The following is a 26,594-nucleotide window of genomic DNA, read 5'->3' as shown; positions in this document are numbered from 1 at the left end:
TAACTCGGCCATTTTCCTCTTTTTGAAAATCTTGTTTTCCTGCTCTGTTGGCTGTCCCTCTCTGTCACTCTGCATGCTCTCACTCTTAGGCCTGCCAGGAGACACTCTGATTGCTCTAGATGTGTCTCTCTTTCACTCGCAGTTGTCAAACCCTCACCTTTGTGAATTTAGCTTCCAATCCACTAGCTCATCTCTTTCCCCTGTCTCTCTAACTTGCACCCTTGTTCTCATCTTTCTTCAGAGTGGATCCATACTTAGACACTGGCATGCAGATTACATTATGGATCCAGGGGCCGATCAATGGCCACTCCACATTAAAGGAGGACTGGCCTGGTTCCTTGGCCCGTCATGGCCCATACTGGCCTTAATTAGATGACTTCTATTGTCGGCTAATGGGAGAGGAGCTACACCGTAACAAATAGGGAGAAGACAAAAGCAGCATAATGCCTCACAGTCAGAGAACAAGAACGATAGACTCCCCAAATCAATTTCTCTTTTGACACGAGGGAGGACTGCAAGATTGCTCAACAGTCCACAAGTAGATACAAAACAACTTTAGAAGTATTTTCTCTTCCAACAGCGTCGGAAGGGTTTATCAATAATCTACCAATTGAAACTTTTCAATTTGGATTAACAGTCAGGTGTTAATGAAAGCTGGTGACAGCAGAAGGGGGGGGGGGGGGGGGCTGTGCTGTGAGGATGGAGTGGTTAAGAGGTCGAGCCATCACTCGGTGTTGCATCATCAAAAGCTAAATGGAGTGTATGGCAGCTGAACAAGCACTGCAGTGCCAGACCAAGGCTGTTGTGCGACTCAGAAAAAGAAGCCAGAGAAACAGAGCGAGAGAGACAAAAAGAAAAACAAAGAGAGACTAACAAAGTGACACATAAGAATAGTGGAACAAAAAGGAAGACAAGGAAACTAACACATGCAAACAAACATCTTGTGGGCAGCGGAGTGTGGGTGTCATTTTCTATTTTTTTCCCTACCTGCTTCTGGGGACGGAGCATATACAGACTACTATGGAGACATGGAAAGCAAAACAGGGTTTGCAAATGAAGAGTCTCAAAAAAGGAAACTAGACCGAGACATAGAGAGAAAGAGCATGGCCAAGAAATGATGTATGAGACACACAACATGGAGCAGAGACTAGACTAGACAGAAAGGGCTTGTTTGGAGGGTAGATTAAGCAGCTGCAAACATGTCAAAGTCTTAATCAGGTTCCCAATCAGTGAACTGGCTCATATCCTGTGATACTGGCTGTCGCTCAAATCCACAAGGCTTTGCAGTGTTTAGACAAATACACACACTTGAAAATTAAATCGGAAGAACATTCTGAGAAAGAAAACTTGGAGTGTATTAGTGTGAATTAAAAGTAAATACTATGTTTCCCCCATCTGAATTCCTGAAGACACTTTGGCTCTGGGTTTTGGCTGCTTTGTAACTCAATTTAGCTCAGCGGGACATAAGCCTATATTGACCATTTTTTGCAGAGGGCCAATCTAAGCCACTTTCTCACCTACTGCGCTCCTCATTTTGTTTTTATAGCTTTAAGGGCTACTGAATACGCCACCATACCATTATGTGCGTTACCAAGGCCCACTTCTAACAGCAGCCGATGTTGTGTCGATTAAACACACATTTGCAGAGGGGACAGAAATGCACAGCCCCAAATACAAACAGGATAATGCAGACACAAAAACACACATATATGTACAACTGTTGTTGCTTCTGGACCAGTGTCTACCACAGCACAGTTAGTCTGACAGCCATGACCACAAATTAGTATTGTTTGTTACACATTAACACACTGTTGTGAACTATTTGAGTAGATATTTGTTAAAGGTCCCATATTATGCTAATTATTATATATAATAATATATTATTTTCAGGTTCTTCCAGGTTCTGTCCACTGTGATAGCACCTCTACTCATCCTCCATCTGAATGCTCCATTTTAGTGCATGTCTCTTTAAGGCTCCCGAAAAGCCCAGTTTGATCTGATTGGTCAGCTCTCACAGGCCTGAGCAGGCACTTAAAACCATGTTCCTACATCAGCTCTGCCACAGTTGTTACAACGACGACCATGCTGGGAGCATGGCTGAGGATGGTGACTGTGTATGGGAACCTTTCTCCAGCGCAGACACAGTGCTATGGAGATAGTTCTTGCTAAGCGAGACAATTACATTTTAGCGTCTTTCAGGTTACATGGTGCACAAACTTTATAGTTTTGGTTCACTCTAAAGACCATCAGCAAACCTCTTTAAAAAAAACAACACCAACACTTCACTATCTTAGTTAGTTAGTAACAAGCTAAAGAGCCAGATGTTTCCCTCAGAAGTCAATTAATAGAAAGCTCTAAGGACAGTGAATATTGGCCTTGAATTTGACCAGAAATGTGACTATCCCCGTTTGCTCGATGAGCAAATGAGCAGCGATCTGCTAAAAAGTTTGCCAATATGGTACTCATATGTCAATGTTGTGTTTATGGCTTGTTTGAAGCTTATTCCTGCTGCCCCAGGTGGCCCAAAACTGCCAATGCAGATTTCACCACATTTATTAGCATCAACGAGCAGGTTTGTGATGTCAAAAGCTAAATGTGTAGAATGTCGACGGTGATCTCATTTGTACTTGTTAAATTCTAGTCGAAATTGCATGATAATCTTTTGGCATTAGGATAAATTTGAGAATCCTTCACTACAAATATCCATCCTCTTCTAAAAAAAAGACTAGGATTAGAAGACTGGTCACAAAATATAAATGAATTTCAATGGAAATTTTACTGGCAAGTCTCTGCATCTCAGGCCTGGGTCTATGATTCTTAGGATATCAGTGTTTTCTCCAAGTAGACTCACGTCTCGTGGGTTTTGACAGCTCAGTCTTTGACCTCGTTCCGAGAAAAAGTAAGACAGATAAATAGTTCAGGTATCTTGTGTACAAACATCTTCAAATGTTACAGTTTTCATACTTGTTTGTACACATAGTATTCAGCCAACATGTCTATATTGCCCAGGGGTGTATGTGTAATAGTATTAATTTGTAAAAACTCTTAAAAGAAATGAATTCTGACTTCCTGCTTTCATCATACACTCAGAGAGAGGGAAAGGGGGACTGCGATGCAACAGAAGAAAGAAAAACAGATGGCAGGAGAAGAAGAGAGACAGCCAGGAAGAGCAAGAGAGCACGACAGCATGAGAGACTGTATCTCACACTTCCTTCCCCTCCACAAAGGAGCAGAATTAGGCCCATGAAAGAGCCAAACCTTCTCTCTGCTTTGGCTCCCTCTCTTCGTCAGAGAACAAGAACACCTAACAATAACAACAACACAGGCACATCAACCCATCATGTAAGATGCCAGCCGGGCACCTTTGAAGGTTTGTTGGCTGTGTATGTTGTTCAAGGCTCATCAGCGCATGGAGATGCATGGGGAACAAAGCGCGGGGTGATGCCTTGAAGATCTGACAAGAGCGTGACTCGCCCACGAAGAAAAAGCCAAAGAGAGAAAGAGAAAACGAATGCAGAGAGAGAAAGAAATGAGAGAATGACAGAGTGAAAGAAAAGGCAGAGAAAACGAGACACAGGAGAAGATGATTATAGAGGAGAAGAGTGGAAAAAGTGAAGGACGAGAGAGGCTTCATGAGGAAAAATAAGTAAAGGGAGTCGATCTTTCATATGTCTTTCATATGCTCTTTGTAATGATTCCTCAAATAGCACTGCTGAAAGTCAGTTTTAAAGAAAAAATGTCATCTCAGACTCTTGAATTACCTGCTTTCTAAACTAAGGTTGTCAGGTAATTCTGTATGTAATACCAGACATTATTTTGGAAAATTACTCTAATTTGGCGATTTTCTGGCAAAAAGTTATGCAGTTTAATACAACAGCCGTGAAATAAATCCCCCGTAAATGTACAGGTGTTGATTTATCTTCATGGTCATTTTGAGGCTGTACTGTACTTTGTGCTAGCATTGTATTGCGTTATACAAAAAGAAGTGAAACAAAGTACAAGTTAAACTAAAAGTAGAGAAAATGCCCATTAACTCTTAGAAAAGTGCTGTGTGCCAAAAGCAGTACAAAGAAGCACAGGAGTCACACAGCTTCCCACCACTTAACTTGTGGATCCTAATTGTATTTCGCAGACCGCAGTCGGTCTGGTGTGTGTGAGGTAGTCCACAGAGCATTGTGGTTTCCACTTAGAGGCTCTTTCTTGAATGGCTTCAAAGAGAGTTAGATGGACCGCAACGTAGCATAAAGAATCCAAACAGTGTGTACGTGGGATGTATGGCTGACATCACAGGAGAAGATGCAGAAATGCACATAGTGCGTGGAGCTGAAATGGCTCAACCACTTAAAATCTTGTCTCGACAGCACAGGGTCAATTCCCATTCCTACTTATTTAGAAAAATTGCTTCTTAAAAAAACAACAACTGCCTTCTCTATGCTGGAAAAATCTCAAAAAAAGCAACTCTCAGTAAGTGAATGAAAAAAGTTCTGCAAACAGAATTTACAGCAGCTTTAATGTCCCACCTACAACAAAACTGATTGGTTGGACACAAACGTAATAGCCTATCAACACTGGAGGATCTGAATCTGCAAAGTTGTTGAAAGGTTAAATATTGGTTATCGGTCTCCTTGATTACAAATAAATCTATATCGGTATTGGCCGCTCCCTAATTTCAACCATTAAATGCATCAATCTGGCCTAATCTGAGAAGAACATTTTAACTGTGTTAAACCTAAAAATTAGTAATTTACCCACAACAGTGATGCTACATATAGTGTACATACATATACATATAGTGTCAAATGTCAAATAAAGGAGCAGTACAAAAAAAACGGCATTATTGGGGAGTATTTTTTAGCAGCTCCTACAAACCTTAGAAAAATCATCCAAAAAACGTGCATTCCTTAAAGTCTGACAGTCTTTTCTTTCAACTGCTTCAAGTCTGAGTGTGCTTTGTATCTGACAGAGTGTCTTTATTTTGTCAAATGTAAGTGTGAGACCAAAATAAAGCTTTAATCTACGTGAATGTGGCACAACATAAACTCTCGCAGCAGGAGAGCACTGCAGACACCAGTGTTGTCTACAGGTCATGCTCTCACAATCTAATCTAAGTGTTAACCAGAACGCTTTGATAAATACTGCTCATGAGCACATTTAAGCACTAACTGAGATTTAAGTGTAGATCTGAAGAAAGGGAGAACAGAGAAGAGAGGGGAAAGAGGGCACAGAGCTGCAGGACGAGTTCATTGACCAGAGAGTAGTGAAAAGAGACACCATTTCGAAGGGGTCCCAGGGTTGATTCCCTGTGACCTGTTGTGATGAACCTCCATGAGTTTTGCCAGCTATAAAAGACGCCCCTCTGCACTGAGGAGAGCAGCGCTCACAGTAGATGGGCAGCAAAAAGAGATGAGTGATCCTCACATCAATAGCACATGGCACAAAAGATCAGGGAGTTTTTACACGAGAGGGAGAGACGGCACTTACCAATGTACTCAAAGACGTAGACGACAAAGAACGGCGTGACCAGGTCGTTGATGCCTTGCACGTAGCCGCTGGCAGGGTGGCGGATGGCCCAGATAAACAGGATCCGCTCAAATATCTTACACACACAAACATACACACAAAAACAGAGTGTCAAAACAGCGAGAAAGAAGGTAGGCAACTTACAATGATATGAAACAGAAAAGCAATAAATCTCGACATCTGAGAAGCTAAAATCAGTAAATGTTCAGCATAAAGCTGCTCGAACAATGAACCCTCAATTAACTGACTAATCTTTTCCCTCACAAATGACATGTTAATAACGAAGGAAAATGTTCATGTTCACTAACACCTTAAACAGTTCTACTGTGACAGCAAATTATGCCTCCGTGACACGAGGCTGTATGAAATTACAAGTTTAAAATCATGAGAGAGTGAAGTTTAGAAAGTGAGTGAGCGGTGGGAAGGCTGTAGTAGCAATCAGAACAATTTGAGACATGCCAAGCTGGTGAGGAGGAAAGCAGTTGAATCTCAATCACATTCTTTGCTTGCTGTGGCAGTCTGGCACAGATGTGGATGTGGATTTTTAAGTTGGTACAAATCTGGTTGAAACTTTTCTGGAACCATCATTGCATTTTAGCTGATCACAGACATGTGATTTACGAGGTAGGAATATCTTATTTTTTGTGGATGTGTGAAAAACACCATTAAAAGATGCCCTGTGGGGTTTTAGTCAACTAGGAGTGCGACAGAGCAATGTATTTATTTTTGTACTGTGCAGGCGCATGAGGACGCACACAGACTTTCATTCACCTATTTAATTTATTTAGCTATTCCGCTGAATTGTCAGTTGGGGGCAGTAGTGTGCACAGTAGCGTAGCAATGCACCAACACAGACAAGCAAGGAAAAGGCTGCAAGCTAGGATACCTTGATTAAACAACGCAAGATCCAAAATATCTTTAAAGAATCAGTTTTACAAATGTGTTATGAGGGAAGGAGATGCATTCAAAATGTCTGTTAGACCTCAAGGATACGCACAGTGTTTTGTTGCGAAACACTAGATGTACACACAGCTTTTGTTTGTATACAAAAAAACTATATATTTATAGTATATAGTATATATTTACATATGTTCTTATATATAACAGCTCTTAACCTTGAGACTAATTCAATGTCGATTTCAATTAGAAAATTCTCCTATAAACACTTACTTTACAATGATAATACTTGAGTTCAATGTCTAATAATTGCTACTTCAAAACCCTTGGTTGAATGTTTAATATGCGTGTGTTGTTTGTGTGTAGTTATCATCTGGTATTTGAATCTCTGCTTTATCTATCCTGGTATTTACTTTCAATATGCATTTAAGATCATCCGTGTATCTCTTGGGACAGCGCTATCAAAACTTCTGTTGGTTATGACCATTAGCCAAAATTGAAAGCCACACATGCAGTAAGTGAATTCTGGACATTACTGAAATGGGTCTGAGATGGACCATTTTTCTTTGCCACTCTCTCAGCACCAAGCAACTCTTTCACTCTCCCAGCTGTGTTTTTTTCTATGCTCACTTTGAACTTTGTTCTCTGCTTTGGTGTTGGTCTCCTCCCTCCTCTCTCCCGTCTCCCCACTCTCTTTGTCTCTTTCTCTTGCTCGTCCCCCTCTTGAGTCCGTCTCCTCCTCCTCTCTCCACTCCATTCTCAATATTTTTTTGCAAGGCAAACACTTCCATCTTCGTTACGGGTGGCTGTTTAATGCTGTCAGCCCGAGTGAATTAGAGGAGGCTTGATGTTGAGCTTGTTTTCTCTGGTGTGCAAATGGATTCCCCCTCACACCTTGCGGTACCACACCCATCAAGCATTTTCTTATTTTGGGGGGATATGTCATGTTTCTGTCACTTTCTAAATAACCTCATAGCTCATTGTTTTATGGATAAAAAACAAGTCTATGGCAATGTCATTTTTTTTAAGAAGCTGTGCGTGCAAACACTCATTTTTATATTAAGTAATTTGATCAATGTTAAGACAGTCTGGGAGATTGGTAAGATGCAACTCTCTCTGGCTTTCCCTACACTTTCTCCTCAAAACCCCTACCTGCCTCCACACATCACACCTCCTCTTCCCTTATCAAAGCCGCGTCTATCAAACAGGGAGAGGTGTTGCTGCTAGCATGGAGGAGTGGGTAATGGGACTTTCTTTTCATGCAACCTCAAAAGCTGACATACATATTTCACGCTGGCACCTTCACACAGAACCACTTTAAGCGAACCCCGTACACGCACACACTACCCTTCCCACATCCCGTTTACTATGGGTGCCTTGGTGTGTTTGTATGTGAGAGACAGAAAACAAAGATGTGGAGTATCTCCAAGATAACCAAACAACACTGTCTTCAGGTTGAAACAGAGTTCGTGCACTCCTCAAAAGACAGAAAACTCAATTCTTGCAAATTATGTGAATCTCACATTAATGTCATATTTTTCTCATGAACCGGTGCATCTCTAGGACAAAAAATCTGCTTGCAGTTCGCATTACTCCCAAGGGCCCAAAAAAGTCACCTTTTAAAGTAGATGGAATTCAAGACCACATGACAATTGGATCTTGGAAATACACCTTGTCAGGCTTGAAGCTCTGCGCTTGTGGCCGAACCACAGCGGGTCGGACAATTCGTTTCTTATGAGGACCTACCAGCAGCTACAGCCGTGGTTTAGGTGTAAGGACAGCAAAGAGAAGGGACTGTTTGTTTGAAAGCAACAATGGTGGGTCCTCAAGACCAATAGAGAATGTCTCAACATTTTAGGTTTTCTAAAGCATCAGTGAAATGCCAAGAGTACTTCTTCATTGAAAGGAAAGCAAAGAATGCCACTCAAGCCTTTTCTCGATGATAGCACTTGTTGATCAGATTGGCTAAAATCCGTCTGTTACAGACAGTGATAAACAGATGGATCGTCAAATCACCCGCCAAGTATTTTTTGAAAGGGCATGATCTTTTCCAAACAGTATCTAATGGGGACTTCCCAGAGAGTTATGCTTAACAAACCACCTGGTGCGTCAGGTTTAGCCATAAAGGTCAATCTCAAGGTTTAAAAATGGAAGTGATACAACAAAACATCTCACACAAAGTGAAAAAACCTTCCAACCAATTAGTGTCCTATGAGGAATTATTATTATATATTATATACGGGCGTTATTGAGGTGTGACGACAGCAAAAGAAGCGACTGTTCGTTTGAAAATCACCTGTCAAGTATATTTTGGAAGGGCAGTATCTAAGGGCGACTTCCCAGATGGTTGGTGTAACCAACCATCTGGCGAGTCAGGTTACTCGATAAAGGGCAATCTCAATGTTCAGAAGTGAAAAATCACACAACAAAATGATGTCAAAGCAAAGAAGTCTTGAACATCTAAAACATAAAGTTAGAAAACTTTATGATCAAAAGACAAATCCTCTAACAAAAGATCAAAGGCTCACTCATGATAGTATTCATCAACAACCACACTAAATTTCAACCTATGCACTGAGTGCAAGTTATTCATTAAAAAGCATCAGTTAAATCCTCAAAACAAGAAAGGAAAATCAGACTTCCCTAATATGTTCAGTTACCGAGATCTACAGATAAATCCTGCTCTGTCCACCCTCTAATCACAATCTGGAGGCAAAACTAAACTCTTTTCACATTCAGAACTTGTAATTGCAGATTATCAACATCTCCTCAAGACTGTATTGTTCTCCCAAACAAGAAAAACTCAAACACTTAGATACCACTTAGGAAATCACTGCAGAATTGCTTCAATATCCCACTCTCCCCCCCTCAATGGAACAGATCGTTGACTGCCTTCCATCTCAACTAAATCTCTCCGAGCCCCATGGGGTGGGAGACAAACAAGTGAATGAAATGAAGCAGAGGTGATTTTCAGGTGGCGCTGCAGCAAACGTTACCATATTAAAAAAAAAGAGGCCTTTGGAGTCTGTTGCATACCAAAATATGGGAGCACGCTGCTTGAATATTTCAAGGGTGGCTTTTAGTTTGCACACAAAAAGAGGGGTGATTTGATGTGTGGGGATGAGAGGGAGAAAGGAAGGGGTTCTGGAGGAGGTGAAAGGGAGGTAACGGGAGATATACACATACTGTACATGAATATGTACAGTATGCACCTTCTCTGATCTTATCTCTCTCCTTGCCTCACTGGTTATAGCCCGAAGTTGTATCCCGTACAAGACGGGGGCAAGGGAAGGTGGTGTTGCCTGCGGCACTGCGTGTGTGACTCAGTGTGTTTGAATTAATGTGCTTGTACATGTGCATGAGTCTGTGCACTGACGCACTTTTTTTGCTTTACTGTGTGTACACATGCAAACGTGATCGTGTATTTTGTGAGTTTGCTCACACCTACGTGTAGGTGTAAACACACACAGAGCGATCCACAAGCCCTGGCCACCTCATTAGCCTGCACCTCATTATGGGATTTTTCTATCTGGGTTTTTTTGCTCTCTGCTTCTCAGGCCAGTGGTTCTATGTATGACAGGACCTCCCAGAAGCACTGCAATAATAAGACAAACTTAAACCCATATAAATGAATGGAATCAAGTTAATTTCCCTGTTAAGTTGTTTTGGGAAGCTGCACCGATAGTCCCTCAAGCCTGCTGAGGCAACGTTATACACCACAGCAGAAATAAATGTGACACTGACATTTTAAGTTTTTAAGTAAGACTGCTATCCAAAGCAACTTCCAATGATTTAATTGCTAATGATTTCAGAAATGTGTGCCTTGTTGTACGTTTTCCTTATGTGCCCAAATTACCATTGATAATTGCTGCTAATTTAATCAAACATAAAGCTTAGGAGGGTTTTAAGATAATTAGTTAAAATATCCCCTAAAAACGCAAGAAACGCTTTGTTCAGTGGAACAAACAAAGCAGAGCCAAGACATATTTAAGTGTTAACCATGCGGAGTGTAAGTGTGTCTGCTCATGCATGCATGACTGAAGGTATTATTTCATATCTTCTATATGTAATCTTAGTTTTTGTGTGTGTTTGTGCGCCCATGCTAGACCATGCAGTGTGCTCAAGTGAGGGTTTTCCTGTTTCAAACTCCTGGGCAGATGGAAAACAGGACCTAAAATTCAACCTTTGACATGATACCCATCGATAACATCAACACACTATCAGCAATAACCTTTTTGAATCAATTCATGTGATTTAAGTGATTGTGATTTGTCATTTATTTTTATTTGACCGAATTGGTGCTTTATTTCTCTGCATGATTCATTTAAATATTTATTTTCGAACGTGTACATTTTTTTTTTTTCATAAACAACGAAAACAACAAAAGAATAGTGCATATGAAGACTGGCAATTCTGATGACATGTTCAAAAGGAGTGGGAGGAGTGTAAACGTATCTAATCCCACCCCCTCTCCATTAATCTTTAGCTAAAAATTCAGCATAGGCTTCCTTATCTAATCATTTGTTATGAATACATAAATAAATACATAAATAATTAGGTAATATATATATATACACACATATATACAAACATACAAATATATAACATTTATAACCAAATATGTCCTGCAAAATATAATTCATCAACCATTATCTTATGTATTATCTCTTATATATTGATTTCTTTTGTCTTCTATAAACATGTACTATTCCAGTAATTCGTTTTATATGTTATAATGATTTAAGTATGTATTCACCAGCATCCATTTACCCCTCACCATAGCTATCTATATATTTACGCACACATATACATATATATACAAATATGTGTGTGTGTGTGTATATATATACACATTATGATGCCCACAATATCAGTGCCACTAATAATGTTCCCACCCGTCATCTGCCCAAAAGCAGAGGGGAAAACCCTGCTAGGTGAGGTGGTGTGTGTGCAGCAGGGAAGGGGGGAAGGGCGGTCTCACCTCTTGGACAGAAGCTTGTTGAAAAAGAGGAATAAGGGGATTAGTTCTCGGTATGTCAATGTGAATCTGCAGAGACAGAAAGAGAGAAAAAAAAGACAAACACTGAAGCAACGGGCAGGTTAGCACAGATATGGCCAATACAGGCAGTGACAGAGAGAGAGAGAGCAACAGTTAGTGGATTGGTGTCCTTGATTGAAGACAGACGGGGGTTCGGTGGTCTGAAATGGACAGCAGAGGTGGTCTTGAATCAGATTTCTTCGTGATACTATGTGCTTGAAAGTACATTTGAGTGTGCTTTTATGCGTGTTGGACCACGTTTACACCATTTCAGAGTGTCTGCCCCACAGATGAACAACAGGACAGGCAGGCAGATTCGTCAGAAGGGAGCCAGACTGATGCGGGACAGCGACTGGAGCCAAGCCAGCTGAAACAATCCGGACCGGACAGACGGGCGGACTGTCTGTGAGAGTGTGTGGCTTGTTACTGTCAGCACTGGGGATTGACCCGTACTTACAGTCCTGTCTGCTCTGTCCACCTTACCTCTGTCACCTTTGGTTGCAGCACCAAAGACTCAGGACTCATCCTAGGAATGTCTATATGGATCTGACAGCAACACGGGAGAGAAAGGTGTTAGACACACACACACACACACACACACACACACAGAGATACACACTCTCACACACACACACACACACACACACACACACACGTTTACACTCATGAGTACTAATGTACAAGTCCCCTTTATAGACTTTTTTTTTTTCGAACACTCTCTTGGGGGTGGAACAAAACCGCAGCAGTACTTCAAAAAGCTAACAGTGCAAACTGGGACTTCTATAATGGCTTCATCCGTATGCATATTCATACACACAAGCTGTTTAGGCAAGTTACCAACAACATAGACAGATATATGAAAGAGACAGATGGACAGACAAGTAGAAACACAAACCATGGAGGCAGATGGAGATTTATACTGGCTAAATGACCGTCCCATATGGAGTATGGACTGTGGATACACAGACAGGACATATAGGTACATGTAATGCATGTAAATATATCTCAGGCAGCTTAAACATAAATAATTTACGATAAAAGAGACAAACCTAGTCTCATGAGCAATTTTCGTGCCAAACCAACATACTATGTACAAACACACATAATCACACACCAATTCTTTTTTTTTTTTTTTAAAATCACTCGAAAATCACTGCTCGCTTGTCAACACAAACAGTGTTGGAACAAGCAGAATTTGGCAGAAAATGAGGCTTCAAGACGCAATCCAAACAGTCATCAAAACAAAGTATGCCAGCTTTCTGGCACGCCGCAGAGGAGATCAATGGGAAATTGGACTGGATATGAGAAATGTGTGTTTTTGCTATCGACAGCCCACTTTGATGTTTCTTATCGGCCTGAAATGAATGGGAAGTAGTCAAGTGTTAAAATGAAAGAGGATGTGGGGGAGAGAAAGAGAGATAAACAGAGACAGAAAGAGTAAAAGTAGATATTATTTTCAAAGTCCAATGAAAGAGTTGGTTTAAGCAGCTCTCTGAAGCTTTGGGCTGGTCGTCTCTACTCGGTGAACAGAGCTCGACCACACTCCCTCCATGTCAACACAGACAGACCAACAGACAACAGTCCAATGAGTACATGAGGGAGAAGGAGGAAAGGACAAAGAAAAAAAAAAGCATGGAACTGGTTCCAGTAATCCTGTCTGCAGGGCCCGAATCCTGTCAAAACACACGCTTTCTCAGAAAAAACACAAACATAAACATAAACAAGCTTGTGCTCTGGATTTGTGCTGAGGGAATACATTATTTACAAGAAATTGTTCTTGTAATTGGAAATGGAACCTTTAGTTGTTCGTCTTTCATTCTGTCCTTCAAGTTCGGGGATTCTGAGTGTTAAAGTGTTAAATAAAAGTCCGATGTAGAAGAAATGATTAAACACACCGCATGTACACAGGAGGTAAACAGGAGACGTGAGCATGCGCATGCATGTTTGAGTGCAGTTGCATATACCTGTCTGTATGTGTCCTGATGGTGCTCGTCGTTGCGGGAGTCGTAGTATTGCTGGATGAAGCCGAAATATTCTTGTCTCTTCCTCTGTAGGACGCTGTCTCTCCTTTCTGCATTAGCTGGCAGGTAACCCTAAGAGACGTCGAGAGAGAAAGAGGGGGGCAAAGAAAGAAAGAAATGTTTGATTCTTTGATGTGTTTTACATCACAGTGTAAACATATTTATCTGTTAATCATCTTCTAAGGCTCTCTTACCAGATCAATGTAAGTTATGTCACTATGTCACACATTTGCATAATCTATGCCTATATTCGCAACAGAAGTGAAGCTAACTGGAAGCTGAAAACACAACAGAGCCGTCTAGAGACACGGTGAACGGTGCTGGCTCAGGAGTGTGTGAGCTCACCAATCAGAGCACACTGTGTATTTGGGAGGGGGGCCTTAAGGAGTCTTCTTTAAGGAATAATTCCACATTTTGGAAAATATGCTCATTCACTTTTATGTGAGTAAATCAATCCATTTCTAATATGTAAACACTAAAAATATGCCTCCCAGCAACTCTAAAGCTCTAAAACTAAAACACGTTATATCTCATTTGTTTAATTTGGAAAAAGAAACACGTGTTGGGAGTTGTGGGTTCTGGAGTCTTATTGCACAAAAATGCTTGAGTTAATAACCTGAGTTAATGTATGGATGAAGGAAACCAGATATAGCATGTTACTTGGTGAGCTTTAAACGTGCTGGCAGGTGGATTTTGTTACCTTAGGACAGGGTCAGGGTAGCTGTTTCTGCCTGTTAAGAGTGCTATAGATCTTCTTATCCAAGTCTGAATAAGCATCTTTCCCAAAATGTCTAACTATTCCTTTACATGTCGAATGTACTAAAAATCAGTTTTCATTAGAAATTTATTCATAATATATTGGTATAATTGGCATCGAAATTAACTTGTCTGCAACCAATGTAAAGTTGCCCTGAATTTCACAAAAGTAGCACTGTGTACATTTGCAAAGCCTTACAATATTATACTGATACTAGCACAGGCTGTACAAACATCAGTGGGTGGTAATAGTCTCAAACTAATACACCTGTCTATTTGTAACACACAGGCTTTTGGGTTCCACATGGGACTCATTAATTCAGCTCTGTAGATATTCACTAAAACTGTCTTCGGTGTCTGAAACAGCATGGCATTTTATGTTTTGTTTCTGTCTCTCCTATTTATTTATTTGTCTGTCAGTATATACTATTTAATGAGCCTTTATTTATAAACCCTTGTTCTACAACCTTGACTTGCCTTCAGTTTGTTAGCTCAGTTCAATCACAAACCAAACTTCACCACCGGGGATTACATAAATGACACACTTCACTTTGCAAAGAAAACTTTCTGCAGCTTGACCAAATACTTTCAGCCTCTGCTGAGAACTACCTATCTTTCTCTCGCTCTCTGTCTTTGTGTGTGTGTGTGTGTGTGTGTGTGTGTGTGTGTGTGTGTGTGTGTGTGTGTGTGTGTGTGTGTGTGTGTGTGTGTGTTCGCCTGCATATGCTTCTGGGAAAGTGTTTGTCAGACAGTTTATGTGAGCATACATTTGTGATAGTGTGTATCCTCCTTGTGCGGCCAGGCTTATGCAATGAGGAGAAAGTCAACTGCAAACCGAACAACAAATCTAAAGTCTATTAAAAGCGAGAGCCGGGACCAGGAGCTCTAAAATATTCACCAAGTTAAACTCTTCAAAACAGAACTCAAACATGACTGCTCGCCACGAAGACTTGTCCCAGCGATAGAAAGCTGGATAGTCGTGCTATTAAAATTAACAAACGTCCTTCTTGAAGCTGTTGTTTTAGATTTTCTTATGTGCTTGTGCTTGTGTTTGTAACTGTACAGTTGAAAGGGTTCATACATAAGTAGCTCCTTAACAATTAATTAGTTTTAACAATATTGTGGGACCTGTCATTTGGGGCCACACACTGATGGCATCATGTAATGTAGTAATTTATGAACCAATATTTAGTTAAAAATGGGGTTGTTTATGGAGTCGATTAATCAGTTAGTCAATACTTTCAACTTTCAAAATAAAAGGCTCAGCAGTCAAATTGGCAATAATACATAATATACAACCTCTGGTTAGCCTTTCAAAATAAAGGCTACTAAACACACTAAATATGTTATGACATATGACTTTTGGAAAGTTATTAAGGTCAAAACTACATGGTAAGTTTTAGGCACAGAAACTACTAATTGTACTTTGGGTTAAAATACCTACATTCATAGATGTAAGTGAACATAACATGCAAGTGGCGTAACTCACGTTACATAATTTTACATAAGTGATGTAAGTCACGGCATCTACATACGTTACCTACGGAAATTAAAAAGAAATCACTCTTTCTCCCAAGGGAAAGTCCGTTGTATGACATACTTTGAAAAAGACTATGGAAACTGGTGGAAAGTCAGGAAATGCCAAAAGCTAACAAGTGACCCTGAAATTAGAGGGGTTTCTTTGTCAAACCTTTCGGAGATGTTTTATCAGGTTACTCACATGACGAAAAACCGTGAAACGCATCTGAAAGGTCCAAAGGTCGACTCGAGACTAAACTTTCCTCCTCAAACCTTCAGAAGAGTTCCTTGCAAGTGTTTTAGCAAACAGACACTGTCGCAGACCTGTGCTCTCTTCATCAGTCTGTCTGTCTACTCCATTTATTTTTCATCACTTTCAATTTAAACTGAGCTTTTTTTTTTATCTAAGACCGCATTTGACTGCTGTTCAGTCACATCTGAGAGCAACCATGTTTTGGAGTGGCTTTAGTTGAATCACCATCAAGCTCATCTACCTGCATGAACACAAACAGTCTGCAAATCAAGCTTGATGGTAAAAAACACAACAGACCTTAAAAAGGCTGAGAGTCTGTGTGTGTGTACCATGTGTGTTTGTTATCCAGGTTAAGACTCTGCTATTTGTTGTTTTTGGAAGCAAGCTGCTACTTTTTGGTAACACTGTAGCAAGTTTGCAGAAACACACATTGTAGCAATTTTGGGCAACTGTCTGGAGAAAAATCAATAAGAGTGGCAACAGAAAGTTTCCCTTTTTGGAGAAACAAGAGACTTATTTGTTGCAGACAACAGCTTTGCTTCGAAACACACAAACACACATATAAACACCTCCCTAACACATAAAAACGCATTGAGAAAAAATACTCAGAAAATCCAAACACCATAGTTCCTCACGCTCATATGTGCACAGTATGTTATGACATATGAACACACACATCACATTTCACATTCCCTGTCAGTCTTTCCATCTTCCATAGCACCGTCGTTCATTCAAACTACTTTTCCATTCTCTTTATCTGCTGGTTTCAGTTACTAACCCTGAAAAACAAAAACATGCCAATCCTTTCGAAACCAAAAATCAGGCTGAGCACCGACTCTGACACAGTCGCTCGCTGCCAAAGAAAAAAGTCCACGCGCTGCATGTTGAAACTGCTCCATATGCAATCGCGCGCTCGACACACAAACACAATCCACAAGAGGCCAGCTACAAAACAGAGGGCTCCGATGTTGTGTGCACTCTGCCAAATGTGGGAGAGGAGAGCATGTGTGTGTTGAAGGTTAATGGACAGCTTAGTGGAGGTCAATCACACTGCAGCCGCACTACTGCACGAAAGGACAGGACCACACAAACACAAACAGAGAGAGCTGAAGACTGGACACAAACTGTGCCATACACTACAGTGTGATTTTACTTCATCACTACTCTTTAATACTAATAACAGGATGTTATAGGTCTGTGCAAAATAATTGTACGTTTTTGACATTGTTGAGGTTTTAAAGAGACAGTTCACCCCAAAAATCGAAAATACATGTGTTTTCTCACACCCGTTGTGCCACTTATGTAAAGGTGTTATTGACTTGTTATTGAAACTTGTTGTTCAAATTATCTGTTCCCTCAAATGGTTGGCAGTTTTTGCACTACCTAACGTTGCTAACGCTAACATTAATGTCGCTAACACTAGCTAGCTAACGATAGTTGTTGTTGCTAACGACCGAGGTTGTTTCGGTGTGAGTGTCTGATTTCTGGAGACATAGATTATAAAGATGTCTGCCTTCTCACAATATGATGCATCTAGATGGCACTCAAAGCACCAAAAAAATACATTTGATACAATACACTTAGTTTCTTTCTACCGAAATACACCTGCCAACTGTCTCACAGCACCAAAGGACACTTCGATGAGCGCCACAAGCTAAATGCCACAAGCTGAATGCCATCCAGTTCCAGTATATTCAAGAGAAGGCAGACATCTCTTCAGTTGATATCTCCAAAACTTGGTAACGCACACCAAAACAATCTAGATGGATAAATAGCACTACAGGTAGGAGGGAAAATATGTATTTTTGATCTTTCAGATCAACTGCTTCTTTAAGAATAAGTGGTTAAAATGAAAAGTATGCAGACTGCGCAGGCCTTTCCTTTTGAAGATAGAGAATTAGAGAGTGTATCTCACAGTTAAGTGCATTAAGTGCCCAAGATCTAAGTGTACTTATGCTTGAACCTGAGTGACTAATTCTCATTTCATCTGTGGTCTGCTGGTTAAAAGGGGTGAGTGCAGACGTTGAAAAAAAAAAACAGAGATGGAGGAGTGATAGTGAAGCATAAAAGCATGATGGCTCTGCTTGACCTGCCAGTGGTACGAATGTGGCAGCACAGAGCCTCCTCCTGCCTCTGTTAATCAGTCTACATAAACCTCATCTCTTCATTCTTCCTTGCATCAATCTACCCCTCGATCCTTCCATCCCCCTAATGGATCCACCACTTCAGTGAGCTCTCGGTAAAAAACAGGGGAAATGTGCTTGGGGAATCCATTTGGGGAATTTAAATGAAATGTTTTTTTTCTCTAGTAAGTCTTCTCACAATCTAAATTGATTTCTACTTAGCGAACACACATTATCCTGGAAGCCAGCTGGAAACAAACTGTCCCGCTACGGGGCAAAGCAAAAGTTGAGCAAACACAACTTTTTTTCTTTAAATGCTAGGAGCCGTGTTTCTACGTGTCCATTTTCACTCTTACATCTGGTAATCTGAGTTCCGCTACATGATTTGAGCACGGAAACATCCACACGAGAATGGATTTCATACCGTGACTCGCCACCTCCCAACTACAACTATTAAAACTTTTTAGACATAAATGGAGCCTGTTCTGCAACTGCATGACTTATTTCTTAGCTCTAATGTATTCAGCAACTTTTCCCTGGCTGCATCTGTGGTTTTCCATACTAAATAACCAATAACAGCCAAGTCAGAGGCGCATTCATCCAATCACCAATAGAAACATTGTTGCCATTTGCTGCTTTACACCCTGAATTGACAAGAATTGATTAAAATGTACAAACCTTAAAGAAGACCTATGATGTTTTTCTTTTCTTTTTTTTCCCTTTCCTTCAATGTGTTTTATAGTTTCTTGTGCATGTAAAAGACCAGGTCAAAGTCCACACCAACAGAAGCTCCTCTCTCCAACAGAAAACACTGCTCCTGAAACACCTCGTCAGTAGTCCTGCGTGGTGCATCACACCGCGTCACTATGTCACACATTAGCATAATGTATGCCTAGTGGCTAGTTCGGCGCATAAGAATTAATTTAGCACAGCTGCTCTGTTGTTAGCTGGCTCAGGCGTGTGTGAGCTGACCAATCAGAGCAGACTAGGTATTCGGGAGGTTGGGCCTTAAAGAAACAGGAGCTTAATCAGAGCGTTTCAGACAGGAGGAATACAGTGCTGCTGTATGAGACAACTAATGTGTTTTTTGAGCATTAAAGCATGTCAACCTATTCTAGTAGTAACACAAAATAATATTATGAACCTGAAAATGAGCATATGTCTCCTTTAATAGTAAGAATGTTTACATGCACATCAGTTTCCCAATTTTGAGCCTTATCTTCATTTTGATCATTTTCAAGATGTGGTGCAGGGAATATTCATATCCCTGTATCATCATATCAGATCATTACAATATCAAGGCTTCTGATTGTTAGCTGCAGGTGCGTCTTGATTCCTCAACATCTCAGCCAGCTCATTGCACGAGTTGATGGTGCACCTGCAAGCATGGCAGAGATTGTTCACAAAACCTGGATAATTGTTTTTTACGTGCCACAGTATTCAGGTTTTTATCTGAGTCCTCCAGCTGGAATATCCGTGTTTCTCAAAACGGGGATATTGGCTTTCTGATTTCTGAAACCAGGATATGGTGTTTACATGTGCAACACAAAACCTCCATCCTCCAAAATTTTCAGCAGGCTTTGAAGTCAAGTTTCAATGAAATAAAAATGACATCCTCCCCTCACTTAGTCGATAAGCCTGTGGTCTAATCCAGAGAAAGAACTGATACGGTGCTGTGAGCAGTGCTGCTTTTCACTCATCTTCACTATCAAGGATGACCCTTCCTTTGGAGTTAGAGAAGAGCAAATACAGAGATTACCACGCATATACACACCAAAGATATATATGTACACAAAGGCAACACCTTTCAATTCCTGGTCCTTGATCTGTTTACACAATTCCATTTGCTCAGGTCTGAGAAGCTGATACCGACAGTGGAAGTGCACAAACTGTAAAGGAACGAAATAGCTGAGGTGTGAGATGCCTCGAAGATAAAACCACACGTCAGCCTCATGTGAAGCAAAATTACACTGTTTCTTACTCTCAGGCGGTATAATTATGTGTACTGTTGTAAGGCATCAGTTTAACATAATAATCTCTAAATCAGCCTCGGTTGCCACTGTTTCCTGATACATCTCATATAACCCTTTAGCCTTATCAATATTTCCACAGCCAGTTAGTTTTCTCCTCTCCCACTACTTCACATTTAACAGCCACACTCCATTAGCAAATGTACATATTGCCACGGGCTGACATTCTTCCACAAAACAGAAAAGCCATTTAATTTCTCCTTTCTCCTTCAGGCTCGGACACAAAGTGCTCTTTAAAAAAAATGAAATGAGACGGTATTATTTCTGAAATAATAAGAAGTTCAACCGGATGTGTTTCTGAGGCCGGGGGCAACCTGTGGAGCCTCTTGCTCAAGTATTTAATGGAGGTAGAGGGAGCTTCGCAGCGTGACTAAAAATGTCTCTCTCTCTCCCTCTCAGTCTGGTTTCTTCCTCTTTTTTTGCCTACTTTTTAATTTCCACACTGGCTAATAACAGCAGAGACAGCTATGGACGATTTCTGTGATGCAGTGGTAAATGCAGGCCGTTGGGGGAGCATTACCGCGCTCTAACCTCCAAGGGAAAACTTGTTTCTCGTCTTTGTCAGGTAAAGAAGAGCGTGGCTCAAGCACGCCTGCTGGAGGGGAAAGAGAAATCAAATAAGTTGGTGCACGCTGGTGAGCAGGAGAAGGGCACAAGGGACACCACTGGAGTGAAGTTTTATTAGGTGCCTCTGCCAAGTTTATGGAATAAAGCGTGGGCTGTGTGAGTCTGAATGTGTGTGTATGTGTCTGTGTGCCAGACAGAGAATAGATTTTTTTTCGAGCCTGATCCCTCCTATCTATTTCGCCACTGGATCATACCACAGACAGGACAGAGAAGGCAGTCAAGTGTTATGACACTTCAGAAGATATGAGAGCTTTTGACACTGTGCCCACTTTTTGCTTTAATCCAAACCTTGGATTTAACCCTGGGATAATTCACGCTGCACGAGCCTCGGAGATCTAGAAATCTATTGAAAAACCCTGCGAGGTGAGATGACTTCAGATATGGGTTTTAACCTTGCAAGGTCAAAACAGCCCCTACATATTAATCAGTCATCTGGAGACACATGTTCTCAATGAAGATATGAGTTGTATTCCATTATACTGCATTTACACTTGTTAAAATCTGACTACCAGCATTGCTAATGCTCGTTTTCTCAAAATGTCAAACTATTCCTTTAGATTAAATGATGTGTCACTTCTGGTTGTCTCTTAATTGCTTTTGATGTTATTTAAAAAAGGCTGTCATTTCTTTTTACCATCATTTCTTCCTTTTGTTTTTTTTTTTCAATCTTCAGGTGATCCAACCATCAGAACTCTGATAGTGGCCCATGGCTGCGAAGCCTCCGCCAATTACCCCGGGACACATCACTGATTTCTATATTTAATGGTGCAATATGTAAGAATTTTTGTTTAAAACATGCAAAAATGAAAACAAATAATCAAAATATCAACAGACAGTGAATGAATAAATAAATAAATAAATAAATAAATAAATAAATAAATAAACAGCTAGCCCAAGCCTTCCAACCACTTTGTACCTCAACAGAGAGGATAGTATGATAGTATAGTTCAGGCCTCATGCCCAACCACCTTCTTGCTCCTCTCCTGCTTTACTCTATCCCACCTGAACCCGCCATGTCTTCATCGTAACTGGAGTCAGAAGTCAAGTTGGAGTGGCTGTAAATCACCTCGGTGCTGTACCTGTGTCAAACCCTCCTCCTGACAGTCCAAAACTCCTATGCTAGTGGTGTAAACAACACAACACCAACACTTCTCTGGCGCTCTTAGCTCCCAGTCCAAGCAGATTAAGCTAATAGGATAGCTAACTGGATGGCTAACGGAGGTAACTAGCCAATAGTAGCTACAGCAGTTAGCGGTTGACATTCTGCCTCCCTTTCTGTTTGAATTTGACAGGTGGCCAATTCTTACATATTGTATCTTTAAGTATTTATTACTTTGACTGAGATATTCAGTTCAATAGTTGTTCAGCTTCTAATAAAGTCAAAGATTATACATTTCTGACAGTGTCGAATGTTTTCGCTGTATCAGTAGCATCTGCCCATTAATCAGTTCGGGGATGAGGGTAAGAGAATTAAAAATCCACCATCTGTCAACCTCTACTTGGGATGCACGATACATATCTGCCAATAATGGAATTATAGTCAATAAATTGATAAATAGTGCGGATAATACAAAGCCAAATTGCTCCGACAGTAGGTCACTAGGTTTATAGTTAATCTGCAATCCACAATTTAACACAGAGAAGAAGAACAATTGTAGCCCGCAGTTTTGCAAGAGTTCAATCAGCTGGGAAAGAGGTGACTTCAATACAACAAATCTTATTAGAGTGAGAGAATATTAAATCATCCATCCTTGTTCACTACATCTTAGCCTTTCAAACCTTCAAGTGTGAAAAAAGAAGAAGGTATTGACTATTTTTTAAAAGAAAAAATGTGAAACTATTAGTTACCTCCCCTGTATCGACTTTGAGAAGCAGGTAATTATTGGTTATTGGTATTAGGCGAAAAAAAGTCTATATCGTGTTTCTCTAATATAAACATATATAGGTGTATACATGCACACACAATTGATACCCATGCATGCACATTTATTGTACACACTCGCAAACACAAAAAGACAAACATGCACAATCGACCAACCCAAACAGGAACAAACCATTAATGCGGTGTTATCTATGGTACATTAGCTTAAACACCCAGACACACACACACACACACACACACATACACAAACAGCTAAAGTGCTGAGGGGCCCCTCCTCTCCCTTGTGCCTGGCTGCCTACACTGCAGTCAATGCTTTCCAACTTCATACGGCTGTGAGCCCTCTCTACAGTGGAGCACCAAACAAAGCAGCCGTTAATGGTTAAAGCGCCCAGTTGGTAACCTCCCACCACCAAAAAACGCGAACAGGCGCGCACACACCTTTAATGACATCTTTTCTGCGGCACATTAACTATTGTGCAGTAATTAATGGGAGAGTCACGGCGTTCAAAAAGCCAGTCTTCTCTCTGCAGACTAGGAGCTGTACACCACAACAATGGCTTAATGAGTAAACACACCGCACGGCTCATGAATAAATTATTTGTGCCTCGCAATTCATTTTCCCTATTGAAGTTTGAAAAAAAAGCAGAGCAGGACTGTTACCAGTCTTCATAAATCACAAAAGGGAGGGGGTTTGGAGAGAGAACATGACAGCAACTTTTTGTGTGTTTGTGTGCGTGTGTGCCTTAGATCCTCTGTAATGAGTATTATTTATGTGGTTTATCTGTGTGTGTGTGTGCATTTGATGAATTTGTGTTCTCACTTGTATGTTTATGTATGAGGTCACATAGGCATGTGTGTTGGTATGCAAGTGTTTCTGTGAGCGTTCTTATGTTTTACACAAATCAGGGTTTGTTTCAATGACGGTGCTGGTGTCTAAATGTACAGTACATATGTAAAGCGTGTGCGTATGTGTGTATACTAGGTGCGTAACTTACTGAAAGGAGCTTCCACGTTATCGGTCGGACCTGTCGAGGAATTCCAGACCAGCTGAGTTTTCGTAGCTCTTCTGTAAAACAGCAAAAAATACAAGAGGGCCAACGTTAGAGAGTTTTTACATCAAGAAATCCTTCTGTAGCCCGAAATGGCAGGACAATAATATCCACTGGTATCATGTTACCAGTAGGGATGGGTATCAAGGACCGGGACTTAATGGATACCAGTTCCTGATTGGTCAGTACCAAAATATCGATAAGCTCCCGGACAAACGGTGCTGCTATCAGTATTTACGTAACGTTAATTCGTTCTAACATACTGTAGCTGTTTTTTCTGGGTTTTTTTTATCAGCTGTGCATGATAAGGAGGGAGTAACAGCAGCAACCTCATGAAACACAAACAAAATATTTTATCAATCCAAAGGCGTTGTTGTGAAAGATTAAGTAGAAGTGCAGGGATAGTAAAGAAGGGAAATGCAGCATACTGTAGACCAGACTAACTTATACTTTAACTAACTGATATTCTAACTATCATATATAATATATCGATATTTCCTTGCAGAAAATGCTTATTTTCCTTCTAGATTTTTATTCTTCTCTCACTGCCTGGGATTTGAGCAGCACCAGGCTACATATATATATATATATATATATATATATATATATATATATATATATATATATATATATATATATATATATATATATATATATATATTTTGGATTTTCTATCTCAAATATCAATATTGGCCAGCTGTCTTGCTTTCCTTTATTTTGAACAATTCTGACCCCAGATAAAGAATGACGCAATGAACAGCCAAAGACTTATTGAGATGGAAGTGGAAAAGAAGAACTCATGTTTCACCTTTTTTGTTTCACTCGAAAACATATTTTATTGAGAGATAAAATAATAAATTTACTGAGAACCAAAATATAGCCTTTTTTTTCAATCCGCTCTGCTTCTGTCTATAAAAATAAAAATTGCCTTCTCCACCTTCCACATTGATTAATGTGTATTTCCCAGCCTGCAGCTGAGTCCAGAGCAGTGTGTGGGGCAGAAGGATTTCCTCCATGTTTTCATTGTCAGTTACTGAGTTGATAACAAGATAAAAACTAAATTTTTTACAAAAACAGTTAGAATTTTCAATCAAGATAAGATTGTCCTATTCTTATTCTGCTGTAATGGCATGCAAACCCAAATTCGCACTTCTTGGCCTTGGATGCTAACAAACAGACTTGCTGCTACAAAAGAAATCCATTTGCATTTATGAGACAACTTTATCTGATAAAAACTATTTTAAAACCAATGTAGGATTGCAAGTCATTTTTGAACATCATTCAATCAATCCATCAATCAAGGAATGAGCCAACCACCCATGTCCTCATGGTCCAAACTTCCCTGTCTCTCTTTTCCCTCACCGAAATTATCTGATGGGTTAGAAGTGGATTATTAACTACATTCTCCCCCACCGGGTGGGACAGCCGAAAGGCTATAATGTAAAATAAATCTGATGGAAAGGTGCAAATTGGACTTTTAAATAGGCAGAGAGTAGTTCCCTATGGGTCCATGAAGACCCAGAAAATACGGCTTAATGTAAGGTGCCACACACCTCAGAATCTCTCTCTTTAACACACACACAGACACACGGAGAGTAAGAGAGGACAAGAGGAATGTTGGGATCACCAGAGAAAGAGAGAAATTGCTTTTGGTATGCTGTGTCTTCCATTGCGTTTCTATTGTGAGTGAATCAAACCTAATAACTACTCTACAATAAAAGGTGTAGAGATCATGGTCATAAAAAGAGCTGAAGCTATCGTCTATAACAGGTTTTGCTCAGGGCTCAAAATTGACCTTACTCATGCCATAAAGACTCAACCCAGTTCCATTGATTCATACTAGGCCTTCTTTTGTGCGATATTGTATGAACCACCACCACAAGTTTGTATGACATTTCAGATTATGTTAAGTAGATGGTAAGAAGCCTTTCATCGTCAAAGCTGTCAAATTCTTTTTTGATAATCCTTCACAACATATTCTTCAGCCAAACAACTCTTTCTAGAGGGAAGTGAAATCACTGAGTGACCTTGTCACCGTATGACTGTGCGTTTTTCAACACTATTTCTTCAGAAGCAGAAGGTTCCTGTGCAAGTTTCTCGCTAACATTAACTCATCCATTATTCACAGATAGGTCTCTCTCTACCCTGCAAGTCTTCAAACCCCCCATTAGCATTCAACAAGACGAGCTGCCACAGCCAAACTGAGACAAACATAAAAACGCAATGGAAATCTCTTCACTTGTAATTGCACTGCCACTGTTTTACCTGCATTCCAGGAGTGAAGGGAAGAGGGGAAATTGATTTCCCTGCAAATTAAATGGCACTGCCTTAACATACTTTTCTGAGGGGAAAAAAAAAGAAACAAATGTACGTAATGAACAAGCCAAATTCCTACTCGACTCTTATTCAAGGCAGTGGCTGGAAATTGATAAGCCCTTCGCACAGAGTGAACGATATTGATTAGCACTGCCAAATGACTCTGCCTTGCCTGTTCTTCAAGGCAAATGCAAATGCCGAGCCAGTGACAGATAGCAGAATAGGAAATAGCAATCAGCTAAACAGCAATGGGCTAAGTCCATTGGCTAAATTGAGTGAAACGCATTAGAGCTTGTTCAGCTGATGGGAGTAGCTTTTTATTCACTACAGTTCCTGTGCATCTTCCACTTAAAATTTCTCTCTTACCTTGTCCCCAGTGACTTTAATTATATAGAAATTCAATACAGTGATCTAGTGCACAGCATGGCTCTGTTGGTGTGGATAAGGAGTCAGAGACCCACAGTATGGGAAGGTTTCGATTACCCCAAGGTTACCTGTGCAGCAGCATGCCGCATTTAGAAAGAAGAGATAGATAAAAAAAACCCTCTCAGACATGACACAAAC

At 40.4% G+C, this 26,594-nt stretch overlaps 1 protein-coding gene across 2 annotated transcripts in view; it reads right to left on the bottom strand.

Annotated features, from left to right (window-relative positions):
* The window catches only part of tbc1d22a (TBC1 domain family, member 22a), a 127,450-nt gene that overhangs the window by 79,067 nt on the left and 21,789 nt on the right, over positions 1-26,594 (bottom strand). Inside the window, exons 6-9 of one of the 2 annotated variants that reach the window (XM_073480716.1) lie at positions 23,661-23,731; positions 13,420-13,548; positions 11,939-12,001; positions 5,482-5,596 (exon numbers count right to left, since the gene is read on the bottom strand). In XM_073480716.1, coding sequence (XP_073336817.1) covers positions 5,482-5,596; positions 11,939-12,001; positions 13,420-13,548; positions 23,661-23,731 — 378 coding nt within the window. Of the gene's footprint in view, positions 1-5,481; positions 5,597-11,398; positions 11,465-11,938; positions 12,002-13,419; positions 13,549-23,660; positions 23,732-26,594 lie in introns of both variants that reach the window. The other variant, XM_073480715.1, reaches the window with a different exon arrangement.

This window comes from Pagrus major, chromosome 14, assembly GCF_040436345.1.
Source record: "Pagrus major chromosome 14, Pma_NU_1.0".
In the NCBI taxonomy this organism is placed as follows: Eukaryota; Metazoa; Chordata; class Actinopteri; order Spariformes; family Sparidae; genus Pagrus; species Pagrus major.
The sequence above is the reverse complement of the archived record's forward strand: the minus strand, read 5'-3'. Positions and strand labels throughout refer to the sequence as shown.